Source organism: Cheilinus undulatus, linkage group 19, assembly GCF_018320785.1.
Source record: "Cheilinus undulatus linkage group 19, ASM1832078v1, whole genome shotgun sequence".
Taxonomy (NCBI): domain Eukaryota; kingdom Metazoa; phylum Chordata; class Actinopteri; order Labriformes; family Labridae; genus Cheilinus; species Cheilinus undulatus.
Window position 1 is genome coordinate 19,107,894 of NC_054883.1, and position 27,131 is coordinate 19,135,024.

Here is a 27,131-nt window from a genome sequence, read left to right on the forward strand (position 1 = left end):
ATTATGAGTGAAGATAAAAGGGAGTGGGAGAGGCGGATTGGTTCAGCATCAGCAGTACTGCAGACAACCCATGTTAAAAATCCGTGTTTTGCACTAGAAATAAACTGTTTCAAAAAAACAAATGTGTCTCATTAGCTGATGTCTTCATGTGCTCTCACTGTATATGGGGTGAATTTTTTTGTACCACAATCGTTTTGATTATATGTAGGAAAAACCTCACTGTGCACTGATTGGCCTGTCTCATTTGATTGACAGGGAGAAGTTACCTATCTGTCAACCAGAATGCTAGCTAGCTAGCTAGCTGACAGGAAGTCGAGATCAGTGGGCGGGCTCTTGTCTGCCGTTAGGTTGATCAAAAGTTCAGTTGAGACAGCGAATTCAATATGGAGGCCGCCACGGATTGGCATCAAAAGCAGTTTGAGTCCACCTATTGTAAGCAGACGGCTGCGGTCACACAAGCTTTGTCCAATTCTTTCTACAGTCTATGGTCATGACCTACTGAAAACTGCTCCGCGACCCACTTTTGGGTCCTCCTGACCCACCAGTTGAGAACCACTGGTCTAAACTATGTAAGGTCTGGCACGTTGTGGATTGGAGCTTTTCAGGATGGATTTGCCTGATGACGGACATGGAGTCTGGCCAAACCATCGCCTTCGCAAGGTTAAAATTGAGTAGCTGATGAAATGGCTATTATCCTTGAGTTAAGAATCAGTATTGAATAAATACTCAATGTTAAATCATAAGCATAACTACAGAATGTGACAGGAAGCCTGGGATTTTGTCTTTTTGATAAATAAACTAAAACACACCTTGACTATCAGGTAATGACCTTGTTTTTCCCCAAAAAAACATATTTGGATTCCATAACTAGTTTGCACCAGACTGAAATGAACTGAAAAAAATCGTATCATTCAGTATGTTAATGAATCGTCAGTGAATCAATTCTTAGCCTGTCAATAGAGACTTGAATTGAATGGTCTTGAGAAGGAGAGATTCGCACTCCTAGTATCAGACTTTCATAATGTGGTTTTTTGGTTTTTATTATGATTATTATCCATTCATAGTCATAGTCAAACATTTTTGTAAAAATACAGGTTTTATCTATTTTGCCTTTTAATCCATAGATTTTCATCTGGCAGTTTAAAGTTGAGTCAGCTTATATTGACTGAGATGAAGCTCTAAAAGGCAGACAGTTTTCTTCTAAGCAGGCCCTTTTACTAGCTATTCATTGCACATTTTCTTAGTTCTGTACTTTACACTTAATTTTCCAACCTCCAATCACTGTGCAGTATATCGAAAGCACGTTGACAAAAATAACAAAACAACCTGTTGTGAGAGAGCAGGTGTCCCATCCAAGCAGCCTGTTAACTCTTCCTACCTTTGACCTGTAGCAGCATGAGTTTCTTGTAAGGCACGGCGCTGTTGTTCGACATCTGCTCCGAAATGTTGACGCTCCGCAGGTTGACGTTGCTGAAGTTCTCCTTGCTGGCCAGACCAGCTATAGCCACATCAGAGAGACCGGAGTTTTTACTCACTGCAGGGACAAAGATGGCGCAAGTCAGACATAACCATAACATCTGATCTGTACGTTTAGCCTTTATACACAGAGGGAACAACAGCTTTAGTGTTAATGACCTTACAAGCCTGACACTAAAGGTCTCTATACAGCTGCTGCAAAAATAGACGCCTCTAGAGGCGGTTTAATTGTTTGTTATGGTGGAGGAACATGACATTGACCTGTGCATTCTGTTACGTCACTGAGCTGTTAATGATGATGCTGTCCACTGATAGAAAACTGATTCTACTCCTAGTTGTAGGCTGGGGTAAGCTGACAGAAAGTTACTACACAGCTAAAGAGACAATATGAGAACAGTTTTCTATCACTGGTGCTTCTTTATTTTTAATGTTCCTGGCAAGAGGGAGCTTTTTGTACAGGTTTAGAAAAGCTCACACATTTTCAAAAACATATGGAGAATTTTCCATGTAACTGGCCGAATTAGACACTAACTAATGCAAAAAATACAAAGTTAACATTTAAAATGTACTGATTTCTTTCAAGATTACCTACTAAGTTGTATGCAGAATGATTTTTTGCACAATTATCCTCCTGAGACCTGAGCTTTTGTTTGGAAAACATTTTCAGTTCCTCCCACTTATTTGGGGCAGGTGGACTTGATAGGTTTAAAAGGAAGCCCTGTCTTAGATTCGGAAAACCAGAAATGAAATCTCCCGAGGATCCTGTTTCTGCATAAAATACAGCACTGGCCCAGTTTTTGAGCTTATGCTTTGGCCTTGAGTCAGCCAGTTGTTCAGTTATTAGGGGTCTTCAGTCAGTAAGAAATGGTGTCAGGCATTCAGAAAGGGTTGGTCATTTTTCTTGTTATTCTGACAGAGGACCACAAGGAATTTTTAAGGCCAAGAATAAACAAAATTTTTAAAAATGTTTAGAAGTTCTCTGGTGTTTTTTCTTGATTATTCCCTAAAATTTCAAAGAAGTTCCCCAAAATTTTGGTAAAAATTTTTAACATTTATTTTTTAAGTTTCCCATTAAAAATGTCCCAAAATTTCTTTAAATATTCCCCAAATGTTTCAGTAAAACTTTATCATAAAGCATAAATGGAAAATTCCATGATAATTCTTCAAAGTTTTCCAGCAAATTACCCAATATTTTAAGGCAAAATCCCCCTCAAATTTCTTATTGAATTACCCAAGATTTATAAATACACTGCCAAAAATGTTTGAAAATGAAGGAAAATATCCCCCATCATCTTAACAAATTTCCAATCATATTAAATACATATCCATGAAAACACCGCAAAAAAATCATACCAAGTTCCCCTCCTAAAAAAAAAACCTAAACATTTTCATTACTGACAAAAAATCAGGTTCTCAAAATTACACATACCTTTCCCAAATTTTCACGAAAAAGCCTGAAAATTTTAAAACAAAGTTTCCAGAACATCCTTCAAATTTCAAGCAAATCTCTCCAAAACTTCCAATTAAATTCTCCAAAATATAAAAATATATTTCCAAAGTGTCCATTAAAATACTTGAACATTTCTAAGCAAATCCCCCAAAACATCTAAATAAATTTCCTGAGATGTCCATGAATATTTCTCAAAATTTTATAGCAAATTTTCCCAACCTTATTAAACTTCATGCGAGACTACTAGCAGAAATTATTCCTATATTGTAGAAAAGCTAAAATGTATGCAGGTTTTGAGGAGGTTAAAGCTACTTTTGACTGAGTGTATTGTTCACTCACTCTTCTCTGCCTTCATCCTCTTGCTCTCCAGCAGTCCAACGTTGAGCCTCTGCTCTGTGTACTCGTGTCTGATGTCCTCTCTGGCAGCCAGTATCTTCAGAGGGTTCCTTGAAGACTGGACGTTACGCGACGGGCGCACAGCACGCTTGTGCTGAACCATCTCTGAGGTCAGCCTGAGGGGACGCCAGACGTGAAAATCATCAGAGAAAGTTTACAGTGGGGCAATGATGGTTTAGTCATGGTAGCATTAAAAGATGATCTCTAACAGCGAGAGCTTACTTTGGCACCTGGGAACCAAAGATGGCATCGAAGTCGTCATCTATCTCCACCTTGTTGGTGGCGACAGGGAGCTCCTCCACTTGACGGTAGAACTTAGAGAAGGTTTCATCTTCGAGGGTCATCACTTCCTTTACCTTCTTCTCCGTTACTGTGATGGTCGCTTCAGGCAGCCCAGAGCCTAAAAACACAAGAAGATGCTGCATAAGAATTAACTTTGCAATTAGTTTGTAATTAATTAACTAAAAACTGACCTACTATTCTACAGACCATAAACAATGGCTCCTGTAAATTTCTTTGCCTAAAGTTGTGACAAAAAATGTTTCTTGACTACCTATTTTGACAAAACTCACACAAAAAGTAAGTCTAATTTCTATTAAGGAGACTAAAACAAGACTAAAATGTTAGTGCTAAACTACTTGGCATGCAAAACCTTTCAGTTACATTTTGCCTTACATATTTGTAATTTTTGCACATTTTTACTTCTTTTGTAAATAGTTATCTTTTGCGTTAACCAAATCCGTCGGGTGTTGTCATTTCCCTTTTCCCCGTTGAGTCAGGTCATACAGTGGGATACATTTTTCAGTACAAATAATAAGCTGTACTGATTTAAGCTCTTATGATTTGAGTATTTGTCTGAAAAATGCAAATGAAGGGGCTTAAGGTGTAGCTTCTCTGTACCATGTATCCTGCTACATGTAGGCTCTATGAGGAAGAGTACTGAGCTTTCTTTGTGAGTGCTGCAAACATTAGATATACAGCTTGGGTAAACTATATTTACCATCAACATTGGTCCATGATGTGTGAAAAAATGCAGTTAGAAGTAGAAAAGCATGGACAATCTGTCTGGAAACGTGAATCCAAAGGATTCTCTCAACTCAAATAAATTAAAGTGAACTCCATGAAGAAAGCTGCATTCTAACGCTGAAATGTGGTCTCAGATAAACATCACAATGGTCTAAACTTTAATATTGTGTCTGCTATAACAGACTAAATGCTTTTAATCTGAGAACAACAATTCCTCCTGCTGTTTACCGTGTTAAAGACCTGATTCTGCACTCAGTGACTCCCAGACAACATGCCAGACACGACTGACCTTTACTGTTGAGCTTGCCAAGGAATGACTCCAGTTTATCCAGCTTCATGTCTGACTCCAGGTTCAGGTCTGGTATGGCCTTGATCTCTGCAATAGCATACAAACAAACACACCTGTTAGAGCCCATAAATTTACTCTGGGTTGAATTTTAGCACAAATCCCATCTCTGATGCAAGCAGGCAGTGTGACAGTCCTTCGAGTTCAACGATGAGTGAGCACGAACACTTTCATCAGTCACAGTTGAATTAATCTGAAAACTTTAATCAACATTTACACACATTTTAACCGTTAACGGCACCTAAATATGAATTCCTCACAATACAGACACATGCATTTAAAAATAAACAATATCCAATGGTTTATGTTCTATTAGGACTTAAGACCCAATAGAAGAGCCACAGCAACACTGGCTAACTAGTGCTCATGACATTTGTGGTTTTGATGGTGATGAACATTCAGCGCAACAACAAAAGAAAAAGAAAAAAGACCTGAAATTTCAGACAGCTCCTCCATGTCTTTTGAAAGAGAAGCAAAGAAAATAAATTACACACTCTTAAAAACAATTATCATATTATACTTGGTCATTTCATAGCAAAAGCTGTCTAAATAACAATAGAGCAGCAGCTGAGCTGTCTAGGACCTGTCAATTATATCAAACTATGCCATGTAAAAAACGTGACTGCATAAATATTCAACCCCTTCAAGTCAGTATTTAGTAGAGTCACTTTTGGCTGCAATCACAGCACTGAGTCTATGTGGATAGCTCTCAATCAGGCTTGAACATCTGGACACTGCAATTTTGCTCCATTCCTCTTTGCAAAACTGCTCAAGCTCTGTCAAGTTCCATTGGGCGAACAGCAGTTATCCAGTCCAAATTAGATTGAGGTCTGGGTTTTGACTCAGCCACTTCCTCAAACCATTTCATGATCGATAGATTTGCCAGAAAAATCTATGATTTTTTTCACATTTTCTGCTCGAATGACAGTGCTTATTTCCCTATCCGAAATGCCAACATATGCCCACACACCCACACACACACACAGTTTACCTTTTTAACCACCAGCTGCAGCTAGTAGGGGAATGGGGAGGGACGCAGAGGGCAGGATGTAGGAAGGAGGGGGAGCGGGGATATAACACAATAGGTTCAGCAGATGCATTCTCTGCAACTCTGCATAATTGGTTGAAACTGCTTCACCACACTGCTGCATCGTGCTGTCAGACATGAGTATGGCACGTGCACATTCTCCACAGAACTCACATGTCTGCAGCTTTTTGCGTAGTTTAGAGAGTCGAGTCGTACCAGTGTATTAAAAGGTCAAACTGCATACCTGCTACGCAAAATGCTTACAGGTTGGCAGGTCTGCTGATTTATAAAATCAATAAATGGGTAAAACATCCAAGGAGGTAAATACTTTTATAGACACTGTAAATTGGGCAGTAATGTGACATAACACACCATCAGAGGATACATTAGAGAAATTTAAGGCACAGAAAAAGAAGTGTGAGGGGTAGGACCAGAAAAATATGAGGATCAGACTGACCTTCCTGCGGTTTGGAGATGGCTGGGCTGCTGTTTTTAGGTTTGGATGATGTTGACTGAGACTGGAGGGCTGATGGGGAAGTTAACCCTGTTGTGCAAACAAAGACATCATCATCTCATGACCAAAAAGCATGCATCATTGACATCTGATATGCTTTATAAATTTGTAATAAATCTTATATTGTCATTTAAGAACATTTGGTTAAAGCTAGCATTTCTGATGCTAATCCTCCTGTGATGCTAGTCTCCATCAGGCAGAATCTTCCCTAAATGCCCTGACTCCTCCTAGACACATATAAAACCTTCCATCAGCCAACCCTGATGGCCAGGCCTGCAGCTAATGAGGAAAATATCCAACCATTAAATCCCTTTCTGCCTGAGCAGAGGCTCTGGCCTGGTATGTCTGTCTGATGAAGGAAAAAGGAGAATAATTTCCCTCTCTGTTAGAAAATTGGGCCTTTGGGATTTCAGGGCAGAGAGTTGAGACTGAAGTGTGGACTTCAGGCTTTGCAGAGTTGTAACTCAGAAGTCATGCAGAAATACACCAGAGAAGGAGGATTGTTGTAGATCATGCCTGCTTTCTCACCTTTCTTGACCATGCGTGCAGCCACTGTGAACTGAGTGGAGTCGTTGGCCGCCCCTTGGCCTTTTGTCTTCCAGGCCTCCTCCTGAGCGACGATCAGCTGTTTCCTCTCCTGAATGGACATGTGAGCCTCGATGCTCTGGCACTCCAGCTCAGATTCAGCTATCATCTACAGAGAGGGGGAAAGGGAGGAGAAGAGAGACCGTCAGTGATAATTTAAAATTCTGCTGGACTGAAATCAAAGAAACAATACACAACCATAATTCCAAAAAAAGTCCGGCCGCTGTGTAAATGTAAATAAAACGGAATCCGATGATGGGCAAATCTCATAAAACCCATATTTTATTCACAATAGAACATAAACAACACATCAGATGTTGAAACTGAGACATTTTACCATTTCATGAAAAAAACATTAGTTCATTTTGAATCTGATGGCAGCAACAATCTCAAAAAAGTAGGGATGGGGTAACCAAAGGCTGGAAAGTAAGTGGTACCAATAAAAACATCTGGAGGAGCATTTTGTTACTCATTAGGTTAATTATTGGGATGCACAGATACCGATACCAATCACCTATTGGTGCTGATACCAAGTCTACATACTCATACTCATAAAGCATGCAGAAACTGTACCCGGTATCGTTTTAAAGTGTAAGCCTCTCATTGTGCGAGTATGTAGTCCAAGTTGGTGCCATGTCTGCAGTTTGGTGATACTTTAACATAAATGAGGATGACAAAAGTAGAAAATTTAAACTATGCACTTCTAACAAACAACACACTCTCAAAATAATTTCAATGACAGTTACGGTATAATTAAGTACTCATATTCATACTTGGTATAGGTGAGTACCCAAATGTAAGCACTTGTACTTAGTTTGGAAAGATGTGGTATTGGTGCATCCCTAATTAATTGGCAACAGGTCAGTGACAGACTTGGTATAAAAGCGGCTTTTTAGGCCTTGTTTACATGATGACGTTTTGCATCGTTTTCTGTTTTCATCCACAATTAGTTCCATGTTTAGATGGCAATGATTTGAAAACAATCTCCATCTACACAAGACCGCAGGAAACACAAAAACGCTGTGGTAAAGTGATTTAAACAATGAAACTGTCTCTACATCAAGGACAGTACTGTACAGTTATGGTTTCTCATGTTTTTTTGATAACGTGTTACATTTTTATCATACACAAGTGCATGGGAGTAATTCATCACTAAATCCTCCAATCATCATCACCATCGTAGCGCAGCAGCAAAATTTCACGGCACATATAAAAACAAAAATGCTTTGCTAGGCCAGTCTTGTTATAACAAAGATATCCTTTAAAACCGTTTAATTTTCCACAGACACATTTTTCTCCTACAGACTTTAATTTCTCCAGGAGTTTCTCAGAAAGTGCAGCGCTTCCTGCTTAAGGCGCAGTAGGAAAAAGATATCCTTTACTATTCCCCTTTTCCAATTTTATCTGTTACATGGAAGCGGTTACAGCAATTTTTTTCAACCTTAACATGGAAGCTTCAAACTTCTATTAGCCGAGCATTGATGTGCAGCCGATGGAGGAGACAGAAGAGTCTACGGGTTTAAGTTTCTGCACTAAAACTTTAAGAAAAAATATAAAAGCCTAAATCATTTCCAAGAGGCAGATATATTTAAAAAAGGGGAAAAAGAAATTTGTATCTATGTTATAACACGACTGATTTTGCAAAGCATTTTTTTAGTTTACATGAGCCGTGAAATTGTTCTGCCGCGCTACGATGGTGATGACAGTGATTAACATGATGATTGATAAAAACGGCGCACGTAATCATTTCCAAAATGAATAGCACGACTAAATTTAAAGAAAATGGCATTGATAGCCCACCAAACGAGCATAATATTTCCCCTTTTCTAAATCCAGCTGACTGTGACAACCTGAATCAGAGGTAACTACCAGACAGCTAGGTTCAGAGTGCTGCGACACTCGCATTTGACAACTGGCTGCTGCTGTAGTGCACATGTGCATTTTCACAAAGTGTTGTTTTCCCTGTTTACATGGAGACGGCATTTTGAAAAAGAAGACCCAGCTAGGACCCTACATCAGACAAGAATGGGACAACATTCCTCTTCAAAACTCCAGCAACTTGTCCCCTCACTTCCCAGACTGTTGTTAAAAGAAGAAGGGATGCTACACAATAGTGAACATGGCCCTGTCCCTACTACTTTCATATGTGTTGCTGCCATGAAATTCAAAATGAGCAAATATTTTTAATGAAATGGTAAAATGTATCAGTTTCAACATCAATGTTGTTAACGTTCTTTTCATTAATTATGGGGTTCATAGTATTTAAAAAACAATGTATTTACATTTTTGAAAGATGCCCTAACTTTTTTGAAATTGGGGTTGTATTATAAAGTAATCAAAGTCATGCAGTACATCATCATATTGTGATATTCCAGAAAACACTTTAATCAAAACTGACTATTCCGTAGAGGGAGAAAATATATATTTCTAATAATAACCTTACAGTTAAATTGTGGGTTTACTGGATGGCACCACACAGGACAACAAAACAGACAACAAAAATAACAAAAAGGAAACAGAACTGTTGATATATTTAACATTAATGTTGTTTTTTTTAATATTGAGATCCCTCTAACTGCAGAAAAAAATCACACAAGACACAGTAGCCAAGCAAAAAGGGGTCCATTTATCTGGAATTCATTGAAAAAACCCTGTTCAGCAACGTCGGCAGAAAAATTGCAAATTTTTTCCTTTGTCTTGGTGAGCATTCATTTAAACATTTTTTAGTGCCACTCATGAAGTTAAAGATGAAAGATGTCTTTGTTTAGTGATACAGTAGCAGAAGCATTAACTGTTTTTCTAAGCTACTGCTGCCACTTATAGGGGAGGTGTTGGGGTTTTGCCAGAACACTGTTTACAGTTTTGACAGGGTCACCTTCCGTCTCCAGGGGTGTCTCTCATCCACCTGCGAGGGCCTGGGAGATCTGACGGCCTTTACATCCAGAGGGATGGGTGATGAGGAGGGTAAGAAAGGATGAGGATTAAGAGATAAGGTTGAAAAGGCAGAAAAATGATCAAGCTTTGCACAAGCATAAGAAGCTGCAGGGAGGATGCCATGCTGACTTCAGGCGACAAAACTCAGGATGGAGAGGGGTAAAATATGAGCAGGGTTGCAGAGCTCTACTGTTCATAATGTGCATTAACATAAACTGTTTTGGCAATAAAGCTGCAGCTACAGGGGCTGAATGACTTTGAGAAAAAGTGCAGCTTGGGGTAAAAGAGTTTTCAATGTGGAGAAATTCAGTGCAAAGTAGTTGGTAAGTCTTTGTACAGCTTATATATCAGATTTTTATTTTGTAGGTGTGTGGTTTAAATCAAATTAAGCTGCCTGTTAAGAAAGGTACTGTTATATGAACTCTACCAGTGTGAGGTGATGATGTAAGCAATGCGGCAAGAAATGCATGCAACATGACCTGATGCAGCTTCCTACCTGGATGGCTAACTCATCAGGGGACGGAGTAAGGAAAGGAGGCTCGGGAGAGAAAGTAGAGGCAAAGACTGGCTCCTACACAGGTACAGCCATTGAAAATTGCCGGAAATACACATGTACATAAAGACAAACACAGAGGACATTATTGAGTGTGCAGCAGTTGCAGGGTCCTGTTTGGATCACATAAGTATTCAGGTCCAAATGAGAAAAACACTAGTCTAAATTACTCCCCAAAAATGAACTGGATTAGATTTTAATGGGGCACTGCAAATGTTCCACACATGAAGATTAGATCAGTTTACCAGGAAAGGCAAAAACCGAGCAGCTTGAAAAGTGTCAGAGAATCCTGATGCCATGAGTACGATATTATGAGGTGTATCTATGCACTGGTTTGTTGCACACATTACTGACAGAAAGTGTGTGTACCACACAGGGGAGGGGCAGTAAGAAAAAAGAGTGCAACGTTCATCAAGCTTAACCCATGTCAGTGAGTAAGAGGCTTGCTATCTCAGCCTCAGCTTCTTCAGTTCTGAACTACTCCTTTGCATGTCCCTGAAGTTTACAGAAGAGTCCAGTGCATCCCACTTTCTTCTGTGCTGCAGACAAACCTGAGCAGGTTAAGTATGGAGATGGATCAAGCTGTACTGAACCAAGTGCATGCTATCATGACATCCAAATGATCCATACTTTTAGTTTCTCATATGTATGTCTTCCAAACATTGTTTTCCCGCCTGTTTTGTATTTATTTATAACAATAACTAAAATAAACAGCACTGTGCAGAACTTTTAGGCATATCTGGGTGAAAAATAGAGGCTGAAATAAGGCATAGATGTAGCAAGAAAGCCACCTGATTGATAAAATCCTGGTTGTGCTCTGGATGTCCTTGCATCTTACCAGGGCAAGAAATTATCTGCTGAAAAAATAACAATGTCCACACCTTTAGGGTTGGAGTAAGGGTTGGATGTGGTGAGAAAACATGGCCTAGGCCAGGGGTTTCCAAATGTTTCAGCCCAAGACCCCCAAAATAACAGTGCCACAGACTGGGTACCCTGTTCCTGTAGGTGGTTGAAGCATAGTTGAATACAGCCATGCACATTCAAGAACAGTTGTGTGCAGACTTACATTTTAAGGATTTTTTAAACATGAATTTGATTTTAATTTTTATTTTTTTTGAAGGACATCTTGCAACCCTCTCACAGTGTCTTACAACCCCTGGGGTGTCCCAACCCCCACTTTGGAAACAGTTGGCCTAGGGTACCACCCGGACAGGTAGTAGGGTTGCCATGGGTCGTGTGTCCCAAGGGCCTGAAAACCACCAGCGGTCTCCAGCACTGCCAGGGGAGAAACGACCCTGACAAAAAAGAAGCTGTCAAGCTTGACATTGGCTGCCAAGTGACACGTGTGGCCATGTTGACTCTATGATATAAATGCGAACAAAGATAAAGAGAAACAGTAAGTGAGAGAAGCTCAGTGTACCATGACCACCATCAGCCTAAGCCTATAGCAGTATAACTAACTAAGGGCTGGTCCAGGTCTGAGCCAGCCCTAACTATAAGCTTTTCAAAGAGGAAAGTTTTAAGCCTACTCTTAAAGATAGAGTGTCCGCCTCTCAGACCCTATCAAGCAGATAATTCCAAAGGAGAGGGGCCTGATAACTGAATGATCTACCTCCCATACTACTTTGAGAGACCGAGGGTACCACTAGCAAGTCCCATGTTGAATCCTTAACGTCCTACATGCCTAAAACTTATGCACATAACTATACCAGCAAAATGCCCATATTGGCCCAATGGTATAGGCTGCCCAGAAGTTACTTATAATGAAATATGAATAAATGCCTTTAATATTTGCCTCCAAAGTTATCTATCTGAGTTCTCTAATCAGGCATTAAGCAAAATTATATGTACTATTTCTGACATAAGAAGATCAAGTCTTTGTTTCTATATTCTGGGTTAGTTTTGACCGTTTCATGTGGGTGCACTTCTCTGTTTTCACTGCACCTGAAAAGAAACCAGGACTTTTCTGAGGTACACCATTCTCCATGTCACTGTACTCCATGGGACGTGATCTTACCATTCTCTTTAAGATTTTGGGGTAAAAATCTACAGTTTTCCAAATTAACATTCAGAAAGTCCTTGTTGATTAGAGACAGGTGAGGTTTAGCTAGAGACCCAACAACATCCACAGTGTGTGAAACTGTGACAAGCACAGCTGTGGGTGTGAAAGCCAACGAGCAGAGTTGGTGTGAATTAGAGAAGCAAACGCTATCAGCACAACACCGTCACCATGATGGGAGAGAGGCGCACATAGGTTACCACCACCAGATGTAGTTTTCACACTGGCCTTACCCACAACTGGTTGGACCCAGCAAACTCATCGATCATCATTGGATCTTCATCGTCCTGCAGACAGGAGCCGCAGGAGAGAAGGGTTTTCTTAAGGTTCTTTTGTCCCAAAAATAAACATTTCATGGCTAAATAACAGAAATGACCTCCTTGATGTCTATACCAATACTTTTTGGTACACCATTTGGACTTCTCCAGTTCTCTTGTCTTTAAGTCCTTTAAGTAGCTAAATTACTGCAGGTAAATAATGTAACAAAGGCGGTAGGATTGGTAATGGAACGAATCCAGTGATAAAATGCGTAAAAAGGTATGCAGACATGTCACCATCATGATGTCTCTTACTACAGTGGAGTGTTGTAAAGTAGCTGATGAGTGTTGACATTAGGCTACTGTGCACTAAAGCTGACACTTAGGGTGCACTCACACTAGGCCATCCATACCTCCCCTGTCTCCCCTCCGGCCCGCACTCACACTGCTCAACGCATCCAGGCCTGGGCACGGATACGTCACGCTCCGACGTCATCACACGAAGCATCCACCGCTGATTAATTTGTACATGGTTATGACTCAGTATGCATAAGTATTGTTTTTTAGGCTGTAAAATAGCAAAAGATTTATACATCTGATCTGACACCGGAGTTATTTGAGCTGACCTGGGATCAGTAGATACGCTAACTATACAGAGCCCTATAAGGAGAGAGGGAGAGAGAAAGCAGTTCATAGCGGAGAATTATCGCTCACATCATATAATCTGGAGCCTGATCAGAGTTCCAAGCACTTCTGCTGAATAAAACCCCAACTTTTTAACTCGTTTGAGCCCCTACAGTCATTCCTCTGCATGTCTGTACACTATCTGAAACCCCCTTTGCATTCCTTTATGCGTCATGAACTGTACTATTTCTGTGCATAATTCTGGATGCCTGCTGCATCAAACAAGCTCTCATGTCACAGGACAGCCTGTGTCCAGAGCGGGATTAAAATGTTAAGTTAAAAGTTTTTTTCCACCGTGACAAGAGCAATTTTAACCCTCTAATGAGAGATGGAGGTGAAAATACCTAAGGATTAATAAACGATGTTCCATTCAAACGTCAGCGATCAAGATCACAATTTCACTTCTTTATGACATGATATAGAATTACAGGTAAGTTAATTCAGTGGATGATAGTTTGGCATTATAATTTTATAATAAGAGAGGTTAAATCAGCTGTGAGATTAACCCCGGCACACACTTGTCCGCGTATTTGGCACTCTCCTTTACATACAGAGGATAAAAGGTATGCGTTATCCTGTGAGCTGCTGTTTGTGACTCAATCAAGGGAAGAAGCTTTATTTCTGAAACTAAAAAACCTCTCACAGTCCTTAATGCCTGACTTTGCCAGAAACCGGGTAGAAATGTGGACTGGACTGGGATCCTGCTGTCTCCAGCCTGCGGCTGTGTGTGCTCTCTGTGCTCTCAAGCGGCTTCCTCTTGTTATTACTTCATGCTACGTCACATTCCCGCGCTTGTGCTCCTTCATTTGCATCCGTCCTGTGCCTAGGCCCACCTCATCCTTCCGTGCCGGGGCTGCGAAGCGTGCCGCGCCGAAGCACGGAATGATTGCACTCACACTGGCCAAACGTACCAGACTTAAGGCTGAAACGGGCCCAGGCGGATGGCCTAGAGTGAGTGAGCCCTAAAACTCTAGGTGTGTTAGGGAGGAATAAAGGAAGAGACCGTAATATAATAGAATTCATCATCCTACTGAACACAAACGTCACTGACTGTCAAGTGAGCTGAGTTACCTCGAGGGTGCTCACAAAGAAACTCATGAAGAGAGGACTGAAAGAGGCATTTCTCTTAGAGCATACAAAACCTGTGATTTCCACATAAACCCCTTTTTGTTGTAATTTTCATTACAATTTCAAAATATTCTTGTCAGACTACAGAGAGGCATTCGCAAGTAATCTTTCATTTTCTACATCTCTTGGTTGAAAATTGCCTGTAAACGGGGTTTTAATTTTAAACAGTATTACTGCCATTTCCTAGCAATAGCAATAGCCCATTCAGAGCTTCTGTTATAAATGGACTCTGCTATGGAAATGCTTTGTTTGAAGCTTCATTAAATTATTTTCAGGCATCAAATACTGACAATTAAACTTTTTAAACTTTCCTTGTAAAAATGTGCACTTCACAGACTACTGGGGGCAATTTCTTGATGGTAGTATTTATTAAGCACAAACATCCATGTCCCTTTTGTTGCCCAGACTGGGGTGAGAGCAGACAGTAGCTGTGTTTCCATTACAGTTTTTTGCAAAATAAATGCGATATTTCTTAAATTTCAACTAAGTACAATTGCGCTTTGAATGTGTTTCCATTGAAGGGAGTTTTGAGCATGAGCCTCGCAATCCTCGTAAAATCTCATCTTACGAGACTCTGGACGCTCAAAATCTGCTGCATGTTGGTACGGTTATGATTACATCTACAATGGTTTCCTTGACAATTTTGAACAAAAGACGAAGGCAACAGATGATAGTTCAGAGGCAAAGTCGATATGTATGGCAAAAACCCTTTTAAGGATATAAGTATGACGTTAGGAAAAGTCTTGGTCTCCTCTTCTGTTCATATGAACTGCGCCGTGTTGTTGAACTGGTCATATGATACCGAACATTACGTCCTGTGACGTGTAAATGCAGAAAAAGTGTTTTCATTGAACTTTTGCGATTTATTTCTATATCAAAACATCTAAAAAACTTCCTCATGAGAGCGTAAAAACTTTTTAGTGATGTTTGAGCAGTTTTTCAAAATTCAGGTGTTTCCATTACCAGTTTTTTTATTGTGCATTTAAGATTTTGGGTAATGGAAACGCAGTGTGTGATGTCAGATTCAAAATGTCTATAGGGGTTTACCGCATTTCTTTTGCAGTTTGCAAACATATCAGACAGCATATCAACAGGCTTGTGCACATTATGCACACAGGTAAGGAGCCGTAAATAAGCCCACCGCAGCACCCTTTTGTCTCTCACACAAGTAAATACACACCTAAATACATCAATGAATAAATGCTTCAGTTGAAATGACTGACCACTGAAATATAATACAATGCATTCATGCCTGTCTCTTTTTTCAGCCATGTTTTGATCCATAAATTGTGCCAACTTTAATGTTCTTTCTTAAATAATTTGTTGAAAATTTTCAAAGATTTGGGAAGTGCTTGCTAATTCAAGAGATGGACTCTCAAGTGAATTGCTGAACTCCATGTAGGCTTCTTCCATTAAACACTGTTTTTTCAGCTGAGACAACAGAGTCTGCCTTTGTCTCAGAGTTTTATATCAGCTGAGATCTTAAGTGTTGCTCCTTTTGGATCTAAAACAGGAAATTGGCTGAATCTTGTCCACTGTCTCTGATGAATGGGAGGATGAAAACAAGATTAACAACATCAGCTGTTCTTCCCCATGACCCTGACTTGGCTGTCACTTGAACTTGATAGAAAAACAAAAAAACTTGTATTTCCTGATTTGATTAAAACGTCATGTAGGAAAAATTCAAACCTCACACCAGATCATCGACCACACCATCAGACCTGACCTCAGATGAACTGACTGTGGAGCTGAGCTGGACAAACTCTGATAAGCAGCTGGAAACAAAAACAGCCTCAGTGGTGTGGACAGTAGCTGTTGTGAATATTTCTAAACAGAGAGGTACCTATATCGTCCCACCCAAACCCACCCTGCAAAAATAAGCTGACACAGACACCCAGTCAACATACAGAGGATGAAATGAGGTTTATTTTTTTAGAGGACATGCAAACAGAGGCAAAGGTAAGCAGAAAAGGGAGAGGTTACATGAAACATGCAGCTCAGAGTGATGGTTAAAGCAAGACAAAAAATATCAGCTACTTTACAGAAGTAGAGATGGTCAGCCCAAGAACTTCATCCAACAGTTTTTTTAAAAGTTCAAAACATTTTTAATTTTTTCCTCAAAGAGGAAATGTTTTTCATCTTTGCAAATTTTCAATATGACCTCTACTCAAAACCAATTTATTATGTTAATTAAATTACGTTCCATTAACATCTGAAACTGCTTTTAGGGGGTATGGGTAAACTTAAGAATCATATTTTATTATTTTAGCACATCAAAAAGCTTTTGTTTTTGTGTGCTTAATCAATACGACAAAAAAAATGTCCGTGCCCATGTTCATTGTAAAAGTTATGTAAACTAAAAATCAAATCCTGGCCTAACAATGACTTGATTGTGACAACAAAAACCTTCAAATATCAGGTTAAAAACCATATTGGGGATGGGGTTTGCACTGAAATATGCACAGACAGCACCAGCTCCCCTGTTTGCTCTAAAGCACAGTTAGGGAAGCATCAATGTGTGTTGTGAATCAGGTGGGGTAATTGCGACTAGTTTGCACAAGAGGAAAGCTGTGCCATTCCTTTGAAAAATTAGTTCTTAAAAGCAGATAGTGAAAAAGTGAGGCTTTTATTTGGCCCAATGGATGGAAAACATGTTGCACTGCTGGATATTTATGATGCTAAAATGCTTCATATCCTGTTAGCAATATTCACAGAGAAAGTAAACGTCAAGGACTTTTAAAATGGTTGTGACATGGTCTCAGCTATAGACTGAGGCCCCTATACCACCTAAAGAAAACAGACCTTTAATCAGCAAAAAAATAATTTAAGTTAAAATAATCTTTTTTGACAAATTACATTAACTGAATGAGACACAAAGTGGCATATCTTTTCTAACTATTGGATCTGAGCTGTTTGCAAATCGGATAATGAGAAGTTGCTGTGGCAATTTAGAACTTAACTTTGACTGAATTCACATTTAAACGGTTGTTTTTGACTTGACGGGAATTCATTCTAATCTTTACGTGAAATTTACAATATATTTTTATGAGCACCCGTGACACAACAGAAGAAAGAAGTATGAAACTCAGTAAACAACTACACAGAACAGTCAGTATGTTTACAGGCAGCTGGGAAACGTTGAGTTATCGCACCAGTCCGACTAAAATTGGACTTTTAAAATGCATGTTAATCGTCAACCAGAAACACCAGTTTTAATGGAATATGTTTCACATCAGCAGTCCACAGTAGGGATGGGGATCATTAATTTTTATTGATATTGATGCCCTTATCAATACTCCTTATTGACCTTATTGTCCTTAACGACAATTTTCTATAATTTGGTGGAAAGAAAAAATGAGGACAATTATTTACACTCGAAGTGGTGTTAGCTTTACCTTGCACAAGAGATGGATATGCCTGTGTCCCTTCTCATCTTGCAAAGCTCCCGTCCGAACCGTTTGGGCCCGGTTAGAAAGTGACAGGCCAATCAGAGACGAGGGCAGTACTTTCAGGTGCGGCAGAGTCATGACGTAAGCAAGCAGCAACAAGAGGCTGGTGCAATTATACTTAATACTTAATTTTCCCATTTTTATGTGATATTTAAACATATCATAGAATAGAGAACAGAATAGAATAGAGAACAGAATAGAATAAAGTTGTCTAATTTACTGAGGTTACCTGAACGCATCATATTTTCCATCTTTCAGCTTGTTAAGTTCGCTAATTAATTTCAATGTTGCAGATTCCACCATGGATTTCTACACTGGATTAATCATTTTAAAAAACAGGACAAGCTACAAAGTTTTGGAGCACTTTTCAGCATTTATCTGAGCAACGGAAGAAGAAAACTGTCCTGAAGCACCTGAAGAGAGAGATATGATTGCATGTTACTCCCAGCACAGGCAGATATGAATGCATGCGACTCGCAGGCAGAGCTGTTCTTACTCCAGCCTTTCACTTCACAATTATGCACCACTTTATGATGATCTATCACATAAAATCCCAATAAAACATATTTACGCTTGTGGTTGTAAATGTAGAAAAGATCAATGGGTATGAATACTTTTGCAAGCCACTGTGGCTGAAAGAGGGCATACCGTCTTTGGCTGAAGTGAAGCTGGGCATATTTCCATCAATTAATAGCCCCCCAACACCGTGCTTGCACTGGGACAAGGATAGTTTAATGTCCTCACAGAGCTATAACTGCAGCTCGACTTAAGTGTGCATGTAAACATACTGACTGTTTTCCTGTTGTAATTACAACTCTTGATAAAGTCAAAGCACACAAACAAGCAGCAGCTGTTTACAAGACCCAGACAGAAAAAGAGATGAAAAGACAAAGACATGGACAAACCACAACCTCTCTGTTTAGAAATATTCTAATTTGTTACCAGACCTCTTTCTGCAGATTTCTACTCCAAAACTGATGTTTTAATTGGCTATTTTCCAGCTTTAATTCCATTATTTTAGAGTTACAACCCACTCAAAAACAGCACCCAAATAACGAGTTAAAACTGGAAATACTAGCATTCAAATCCCAACACTTGTTCAAATCAAGTTTCCAAACCTTAGATGTGTTTCCCTGCGACTGTATGACTTTCACAGTCAAGTTTCATGAGCGTAGCGGGCTAAAGTGACAGATGACAGCAGTTCTTGAAAGCAGAGACGAGAGATAAGAGGTAGAGACAGATGAACGCCTGTCTGAGGCTCGTCTGTTGCTGTGAGTGTTCAGGTCAGATGGTTACCTTCTTCTTGAGCTGCTCCGCCTCCAACAGCTGAGCCTGCTGGTCACCCAAGGCAACCTTCGCCACATCCTGTTTCTTATTGATCCTGTTCCTCCAGTCCTGCTCGCCGCTCTTCTTCAACAGGGCCACTCTGAGCAGGGTAGAGTTACATATAAGTTAGTTCAAATAGTTTAAGAAGAAACAATATAAAACCTTTACTATGTAGTAAGGATTCTGACAATCAAAGTGTGACACTTCTTTCACCCTGACACATTGAGGATGGATTTTAAGGTTCAGGATTTTAACTTTGTGTGATTAATTGTCAAATGCCTCTTATCATTTTTATGCTGATGACACCATTATTTATTGTTGGTCATGCACTGGCTGACTCTGATTTAAAAGGCTCTTCTTGGCTTAGTTCCATCTTATTTATGTACTCTTCTGCAAAGAACTAAAAGCTGCTACGCTTTGCGCTCTAGTGATACCATTCATCTGCTTGTTCCTTTTGTCAGGACTGAACAGAGGAAAAGAGCATTCAGATTTGCTGCCCCATCGGCATGGAGTACTCTCCAGTCCGACTTGAAAATGTCAGAACTTATTTCACTGGAAAACTTTATCTTAAAGTTTATCTTAATTGACAGACAATGCGAGACCTTGGAACAGTGCTTGTGTCTTTAAATTGCTACTGTGAGTCCTACTGCTGCACTTTAAAATGTGATCTACCTCTAATTCGTATTTATTGTTTGTTCTAACATATTGTTTATTATTTGTCTCATGAATATGTATAATTTATTATGACGTGTGCTGCTGACCTCTTGGCCAGGTCACCCTTGTAAAAGAGATTTCAATCTCAGTGGGTTTTATCTGGTTAAAGAAAGGTTAAATTAAAAAAAAACTTTAACTTTACAATAAGTAAAGAGAAACTGCACTTTGCTGTGTTTTTGCAGACTCGTCTTGCTTTCCCTGCCCCCCCTCCTCTGTCTTTACACTAACGTCAACAAAAAACAGACAGCTTGAAATAGAGACAATAAGCAGAGGTAGACAGTAAGCCAAGGTTTCAGCTACTATAAATTGCTCTCAGGTTTAATCAGGCTGTTGACAGCTTAGGAACAATTAGAAAAGAACTCAGAGAAGTGGGTCAGCACACTGTGTGATTAGAGTTGACAAACTTTCAAATACATGGACTTTAATATGGAGTTGACCCCCTTTTGCAGCTCTAACAGCCTCCACTCTTCTTGCACTCTTCTTTCCTCAAGATTCTTGAGTGTTTCTGTGGGAATTTGTGGCCATTCATTCTGTACAGCATTCATTAGCTTGACTCAGGCAATTCAAGTTCTTCCACAACAATCTCATAAAATCATGTCTTTATAGTCCTTGCTTTGAACATTGAGGAACAGTCATGATGGAATAGAAAAGGGCCTTCTCCAAACTGTTGCAACAAAGGTTGGAAGCATAGCATTGTCCAAAGTGTCCTGGTATGTTGATTCAGCATTAAGATTGTCCTTCACAGGAGAAAAGGGGCCCAGCCCAAACCCTGAAAACAGCCCCATATCATTATCCTCCTCCACCAAACTTCATAGTCGGCAAAGTGCAGTCAGACAGGTAACGTTCCCAAAGCGCGAGTCGTCACTCCACAGATTTCCACTGGTCTACAGTCCTTTGTCGGTGTATTTTACACCACTCCATCTGACGCTTGGCAGTGGACTTGATGTAGGACTTACATGCAGCTGCTTGGTCATGTAAACCCATTCATGAAGCTCTTAAAGCACAGTTTTTGTGCTTACATTACTGCCAGTGGAAGTTCAGAACTCTTCAGCTGTGGAATCAGCAGAGCGTTGGCTGCTTTTACACAACATGCACCTTGGCGATCACTGACCCTGCTCTGTGATTTCACATGGTCTTATGCTTCGTGGCTCAGTTGCTGCTGTTCCTAAATGCTTCCACTTTCTAATAATGCCACTTACAGTTGACTGTGGAATATCCGGCAGGGATGGACTGTCTTATTGCAAAGGTGGCATCCATCACAGTTCCACAGGAGTGCCCAAACACTGTCCATATAGCGTACAATCAAAGAGTCACAACTGACAAGAAGAAATTATCTTTTAAAGGCGGGATGTAGTGTTCGCAATGCTCTCTGCCAACACCACCCCTCTCTGCCCAAAGAGGGGACATCTTGTTCTGCCCCCGGGGGTTTCACACTGACACCAGTTAACAGGGTGACAGTGTCAGTGAGCTGTATCTTGTGTATCCTTTCACAATCAAAAATTGGGAAGTGACGGTTACTACAACATGAGATGCGTAATGGAAGCAGCATCCAGCCCCCTTTAACCCCAGTTAAACTGTCCATCTCTTATATCATCAATCAATTTAAACTGTCAGCGCTGCCTATTTGTTTCTCGGTCAATTGAGCTTTCTATGCCTGTAAATAAAACATGACGCAACAAGACACTTATGTAATCTTTTCAGTCATCTGGGAATACAGTGTTTAGCCTCAGTCAGAAGTCAAAGATCTATGCACATTTAAAGTTGATTTAGATGAATGACAAAATGATGGTTTGTGCAGAAACGCTGTAAATCAAACTTTTCAAGCTTCACAATCACACTGCATCAACAGATATGAAGAAATTCTGGCTTTCTAATTTTAAAAACTCCTAAAGTGTACAGGTGAAAAGTCTGAAAATCATCTTCCTTTGTCGATAGAGCTCTATTGTTAACAAACTAAAAATATCACATCAACCCAGCATTGCTGCAGCAGTGACTGAAAATAAAAAACCCTAATAACCCAGTTACCCGCTCTGTTCTGCTCCTGCTATCCACTTTCCTGTCCCCATACAACCCACATTCAAAGCACATCTTTGACTAAATCTGGCACTCCTCCAGTCGGTCTCTAAAAAAAATGAGAATATCTTTCACTAGAACTTTAAAAGCCCTTACAGAGTGAAACATATGTAGTCAAAGACTAAAACAATACCTTTAACCCTCTTTAGACATGAAAAGGAAGCTCGCCATGCTCACCTATCTCTGATGGACATGTGTTTGGCAGACATCATGTCGCTCAGCTCGTCCACGCCGGCTGCAAGTCCACTGATGTCTGCCTCAGGAGGCTGACACGCTGCTGCTCTGGATGTTACCACGCCAGACTCATGCAGCTCTGTGATCATGAGTAGAAAACAGTGAGTAAAATCAATAACTCAACCACAACTATACCCATATTCACATGGTTCCCATGGTGGATTTGATTTAAAAAGGCACAATAACCCTGCTTAAGAAGGGCTTATCTGAAGGAAAGGGCTGTGAAACAGGATTAACAATGCATTCTGTGAGCTGAGCCATTCATCAGACTTTCACATAGTCCCAGTTTGGATCCATCTTTTTATTTAAGGCATACAGGGTTTTAAATGGTGTGCCTTCCTGAAGAGACTTCCTGAATGCTTACCAGGAGGCTTCCATCGGCCGGTGAGAAGCAGCTGATCAAGTAATTAATGCTTTTCTGCAGATTAAATGTCTGCTTAGGCAATCTGTCTGGGATTCTTCATCCACAAAACATGAAATAAATCAGGGTGATTTCTATGTTCTCTAAAAGTTGCACTGATGTACTGATTGCACCCATGAGTGGGCGTGGCTTCAGCTCATTCAAGTGACACACCCACACCACCCAAGAGCAGATATTACTGCCTAATGTTCATGATTTTGAAGCATTATTTAGTAAACTGGCCTGTCTTACAACAGATCTAAAATACAGATTTTTTGGTATAACTTCACAGGGACTTTAAATATCCATTACTACAATGGTGTATGAGGGTCACTTCAGAAGAAAATAATAGAGGATCTGTAATTTTCCAGAAATAAAGTTGAAATACTCAAGTTTAAAAAGTCATTAATTTACAAGCAAGGACTAAAAATGTTTACTTTGAAAGTCGTAAATGTGCATGGGCCTAACTTAAAGTTTTTGAGATTATAAAGAGGAAAAGCCAAAATCCAAGCACTGGTTTCAGTATGGTTTCTTGTATATTTCTGACATCACACTGCTGTACATTTACAATCACAGAAGTTGAAATTTTTGAGTCCCTTATGTCAAAATGTATGGCTTTAAAAGTGAAATTTCCTGAAAATTTTCAACTTTTCAAACTCGGAGTGCGTTTTCTTGCAATTATACAACTTTATAATTTAAAAAAGTTTGATTTTCACCCAAAAATGTGTATTTTTCCTCAAAAATGAATGGATTCTCTTTGTTTTTAATCTGTAAGGTTATATGCTGATGTACATTAGGTTTCTTATCATAATTGTTAAAATATATATATACATCTTATTTTTAGCAGAATTCAGTCAGGCTTGAATGTTTCTTTTTATTAAAAGGGGCTCCCATTTTGCCAACCCACTCACGGACAGACATGAAGAACACAAGAATAAAATAAAAACAATCACAGCTCACTCTGCTGCTCTTACCTCCACTGTAGACTTTGTTCTTCTGGCTTTCTGTATAGTGTCCCTCTCTCTGATACGACTCCTGCCACTCGTGAAATATGCGGCCCTGTGAGCTCTGCCCGGATCTGTCACCACCGCCGCTGGTCAGCCTCTGCTCCTCTTCCCCTCTCTCCTCCTCTCTTCTCTCTCTTCCAGTCTGGGGCTGGGGCAGAGAGCCCTGCCTTACCGCCCTCTCAGGAGAAGGAAGCTTCCTCTTCCCTCCTCCCAGATTAGATCCTTCTTCACCCACAGAAAAGGCTCTAGACCTCTGCTGGTCTGCCAACTCCTGGGACCTGTGGCCTTCTGGGTGTCTAGGGGGCAGAGGCCTGTCCAAGGTGGGAGGCAGGGGTTCAACTCTGGGTGCTGCTCTGGTTATGTGGATGTCTCCTGCATGGTCAGTGGAGACGGTGCCTCCAGCTTTCAGAGCAGAGGTAGATGATGAGGTAGGGAGGTGTCCGTACCCAGAGGATGTACCATTTTGAAGCTGTGTAAGAGGGTGGACAAAAGACAGACAGGCAAAGAGAGAAGTGGGTCAGCTTGCTACAGAGGCTGAGGAAAAGGTCAGGCAAAGTGCTCACACAAACACAAACACAGAGAATCACGCTGACTAATCGCCGCCTGGCTGACTCACTGCACTTCCTGAGCATCAAAGGGCAGCCTATCTGTCCGGTCAACTGCAGCCTACTTCACAAAGCCATGCCAGCAGCCTCCCCCCTGCACACAATGCATCCAGCTGTAGCAAAAAGACACTTCATAAGTTTAAAGCCTTCAACCAAAAAATGTGCACTGACCTGACATTTTTGCTGAGCAAAGCAACAATACAAATCCATAGAAAACACCGAACTACTGATACAAGTCTTAATAAATTTTTTTTTTTTTTTTGCTTCAGTTCTCTAGTGGCTGCCCAAACAAGCTCAGAAAACTTGCTGCTCTCAGTTCGTGTGGTGGTGAATAAAAATCAAAGTGCCTTTGTTCTCCTCCTTCTGCAAGGCGTCTTCAAACCTCTCTGAAATAAATGACCGGCGGCATCATCCATCCACACATCACAGCACAGCCTTCTCTCTGACCAACAGGATGATCACAACTGAGTCAGATCTTACTCAGAAGCCGGGCCATGCACGATACATCCACGATGAAATCACACAACACAGATATGAGAAGCCAAACAGCTCATAATGTTTGCAGAAATGTGATCGGTCATTTCTGAGAAGAGTGCTCCAGCGATGTCAGACTTCACTATCTCAGGCAAACGCAGGGTGACTGTTTACGTGAAGCTTACTTGTAGGTGGTCTATGGGACTGTCACACAGCTCCTGTTCATCACTGAGGTCTATGTCTGAAGACTCCTGGAGCAGAAACACGCTATGATGCATGGCTTTAGCTTAAACTCTAAAACATTACATTGCTCTTTAGATACAACTATCTTCCTCACGTTGTTTTGATCCTGTTAAATCCAGAGCTGGACCAATATAAAACAGTAATTTGATAGCTCCTCTTGTCCTAATAATCCACAGAGGGTAATATATGTTTTACAGATAGTACAGCCATCTTTATTTAAGTAATTTCAAACATATTTCTGTAATAAAAGTCCTGACAAAGTTGTGGATTTCAGCAAGACTTTCCACATACATCCTGCCTCTGATATTTTTAGGAAAAGATATAGTATTTTATAAAGATGTTTTGCTTTTATCTAGAAACATCAAAAGCTTGGAAGTCTTTTGTTCTTTATGAGGCCAAGAAAGAAAGACTTCTTATAAACCAGTATTTTGTTGTCTTATAATCAGGCCTATTAACATGTTTCTCACAGGGTTTAAAATGTCTTTTATGCCCTGCTCTGCTGCTTGAATGACGCAGTCTTTTCAAATTATCACCCCACAGGTTTATTTACTAAAGTTCATCACTAGTTTCTTCAAATAGATGACAAGAACAAATCAGCACCTGCAAGACAGGGACAGCTCTGCATTTCTACCTGACACATCTCATAGCGAATTTAGGGGATATTATTACATTTATTCAAACAGAGCTTGTCAGCCAAAACAAAGTTTTTTACTAGCTGGCTGAGTAAACTTTGAGGTTTAAAGTCCATCACAGTTGACTCTCAGTGTCTCATCTTAAAGTCTTTTTATTGATCAGTCTTTTAACAAAGAACTTTGTCATCATGTTTCCTGTATTTCATTCCCATTGCTGTGCACTCCCCATTCACAATACTGACTTTTTAAACTTATGCCTTCTCCATCCTAGGAAAAACTACAACAGAGCTAGAGTCCACTTAAGTCCAGTATGCCCAGGTGTACGACCAGCTATTGCAGTTGTCCCAGGTATCAGCATTGGCGCAGCCTTTTACATTTGTGCATCTCTAAAATTTGATATTGTTGGCAGAAAATTTCATTTTTATAGAAAATTTTGCAGTGACAACTTAATAAATTTTATTCCTTGAGGGTGTTGGGTAAACAGAAGGGCTGGCAAATAATTCAGTTTGTAAATGCAATTTATCTCAGATTTTCCGCAGCTACTTACATTTAATATCCCTTTGTTTTTTTTTTTGGTCACATTTTGAAATTACACCATTTAACATTTTAAACTGGTTTTGTTTCATTTTGCATTTTTGTACTGTCTTAGTATAAGGGCTTTTATTTTGAAAGAAACCATAGAAAAGAAAAAATAAATATGTGAAACGTAAAAAGTTAATCAAAAATAATTGTTTTAAAAAAAGGCATTCAACAACCCAAACCATTACATTTTCATTTCAAAACTTTCCATGTTTAATTTTTTTCAACAGGTCAGTGTCATGGTTTGACACATAGCTATTTAAAAGTGTGATGTAATCAATAACATCAAGAAAACAGAAAACTGGAATAACCAAAGGTATCAAAGATACAAACAAAAGTCCAATCTCACTGTCTGTCAGTAAGAGGGATACATTTGTGGAATTCTTCTTCTGAAAATGTAAAAACATGCAGTACATTGGCAAGGCTCAAAAGACTGCCTAGGAATCAATTGGTTTTGAACACCACGGAAAATGTAAGTTAATATGAATATGTTATTATGCATTTATTGCCAATGAATGTTAATAAGAATGCATCAGCGTTGTTATTGCTATGTACTTATTTCTGTGATGGTTATGTTTTTGCAAGATAAGGGGGGTAGGTTTTTAAAAAGCTTCAGCTTCTGCCAACACCCTTTCAGTCATGAAAGGTAACAAAACAGCAGAGTGTAAAAAAGAGATGTGCAGTAGTTTAAGGCTTGTTTTAACATTTCCATATTATTTTTGTTTAAAAAAAGTTGTTGAATTGGCTAAAATATCTCCTCCCATGAGCAGAACTTACAAAAGACATTTCTGTCTGATGAAATAAGGTAACATGTTGAATGAGTTCAGTGTTTTCCCTAATTAAACAAAATGAGTAATACAAGGGCATGTTCTCATTAGAATAAAGGAATGGTGTTGGGATCATTTTTGTAACACAGACTCAAAATAACCAACTGGAAGAAGCTATATTTCATATTTAACA

The 27,131-nt window shown here is 39.7% G+C and overlaps 1 protein-coding gene across 10 annotated transcripts in view; it reads right to left on the reverse strand.

Annotated features, from left to right (window-relative positions):
• svila (supervillin a) overlaps positions 1-27,131 on the reverse strand; it is a 113,647-nt gene that overhangs the window by 15,858 nt on the left and 70,658 nt on the right. For 8 of the 10 annotated variants that reach the window (XM_041814687.1, XM_041814688.1, XM_041814681.1 and 5 more), the window contains 11 exons: positions 24,903-24,968; positions 23,606-24,107; positions 22,175-22,310; positions 19,181-19,310; positions 12,600-12,653; positions 6,764-6,929; positions 6,179-6,265; positions 4,638-4,724; positions 3,545-3,722; positions 3,266-3,438; positions 1,379-1,534 (listed from right to left, as the gene is read on the reverse strand). In XM_041814687.1, the coding sequence (XP_041670621.1) occupies positions 1,379-1,534; positions 3,266-3,438; positions 3,545-3,722; positions 4,638-4,724; positions 6,179-6,265; positions 6,764-6,929; positions 12,600-12,653; positions 19,181-19,310; positions 22,175-22,310; positions 23,606-24,107; positions 24,903-24,968 (1,735 nt within the window). The remainder of the gene's footprint in view (positions 1-1,378; positions 1,535-3,265; positions 3,439-3,544; positions 3,723-4,637; positions 4,725-6,178; positions 6,266-6,763; positions 6,930-12,599; positions 12,654-19,180; positions 19,311-22,174; positions 22,311-23,605; positions 24,108-24,902; positions 24,969-27,131) is intronic. The other 2 variants (XM_041814684.1, XM_041814682.1) reach the window with 2 other exon arrangements.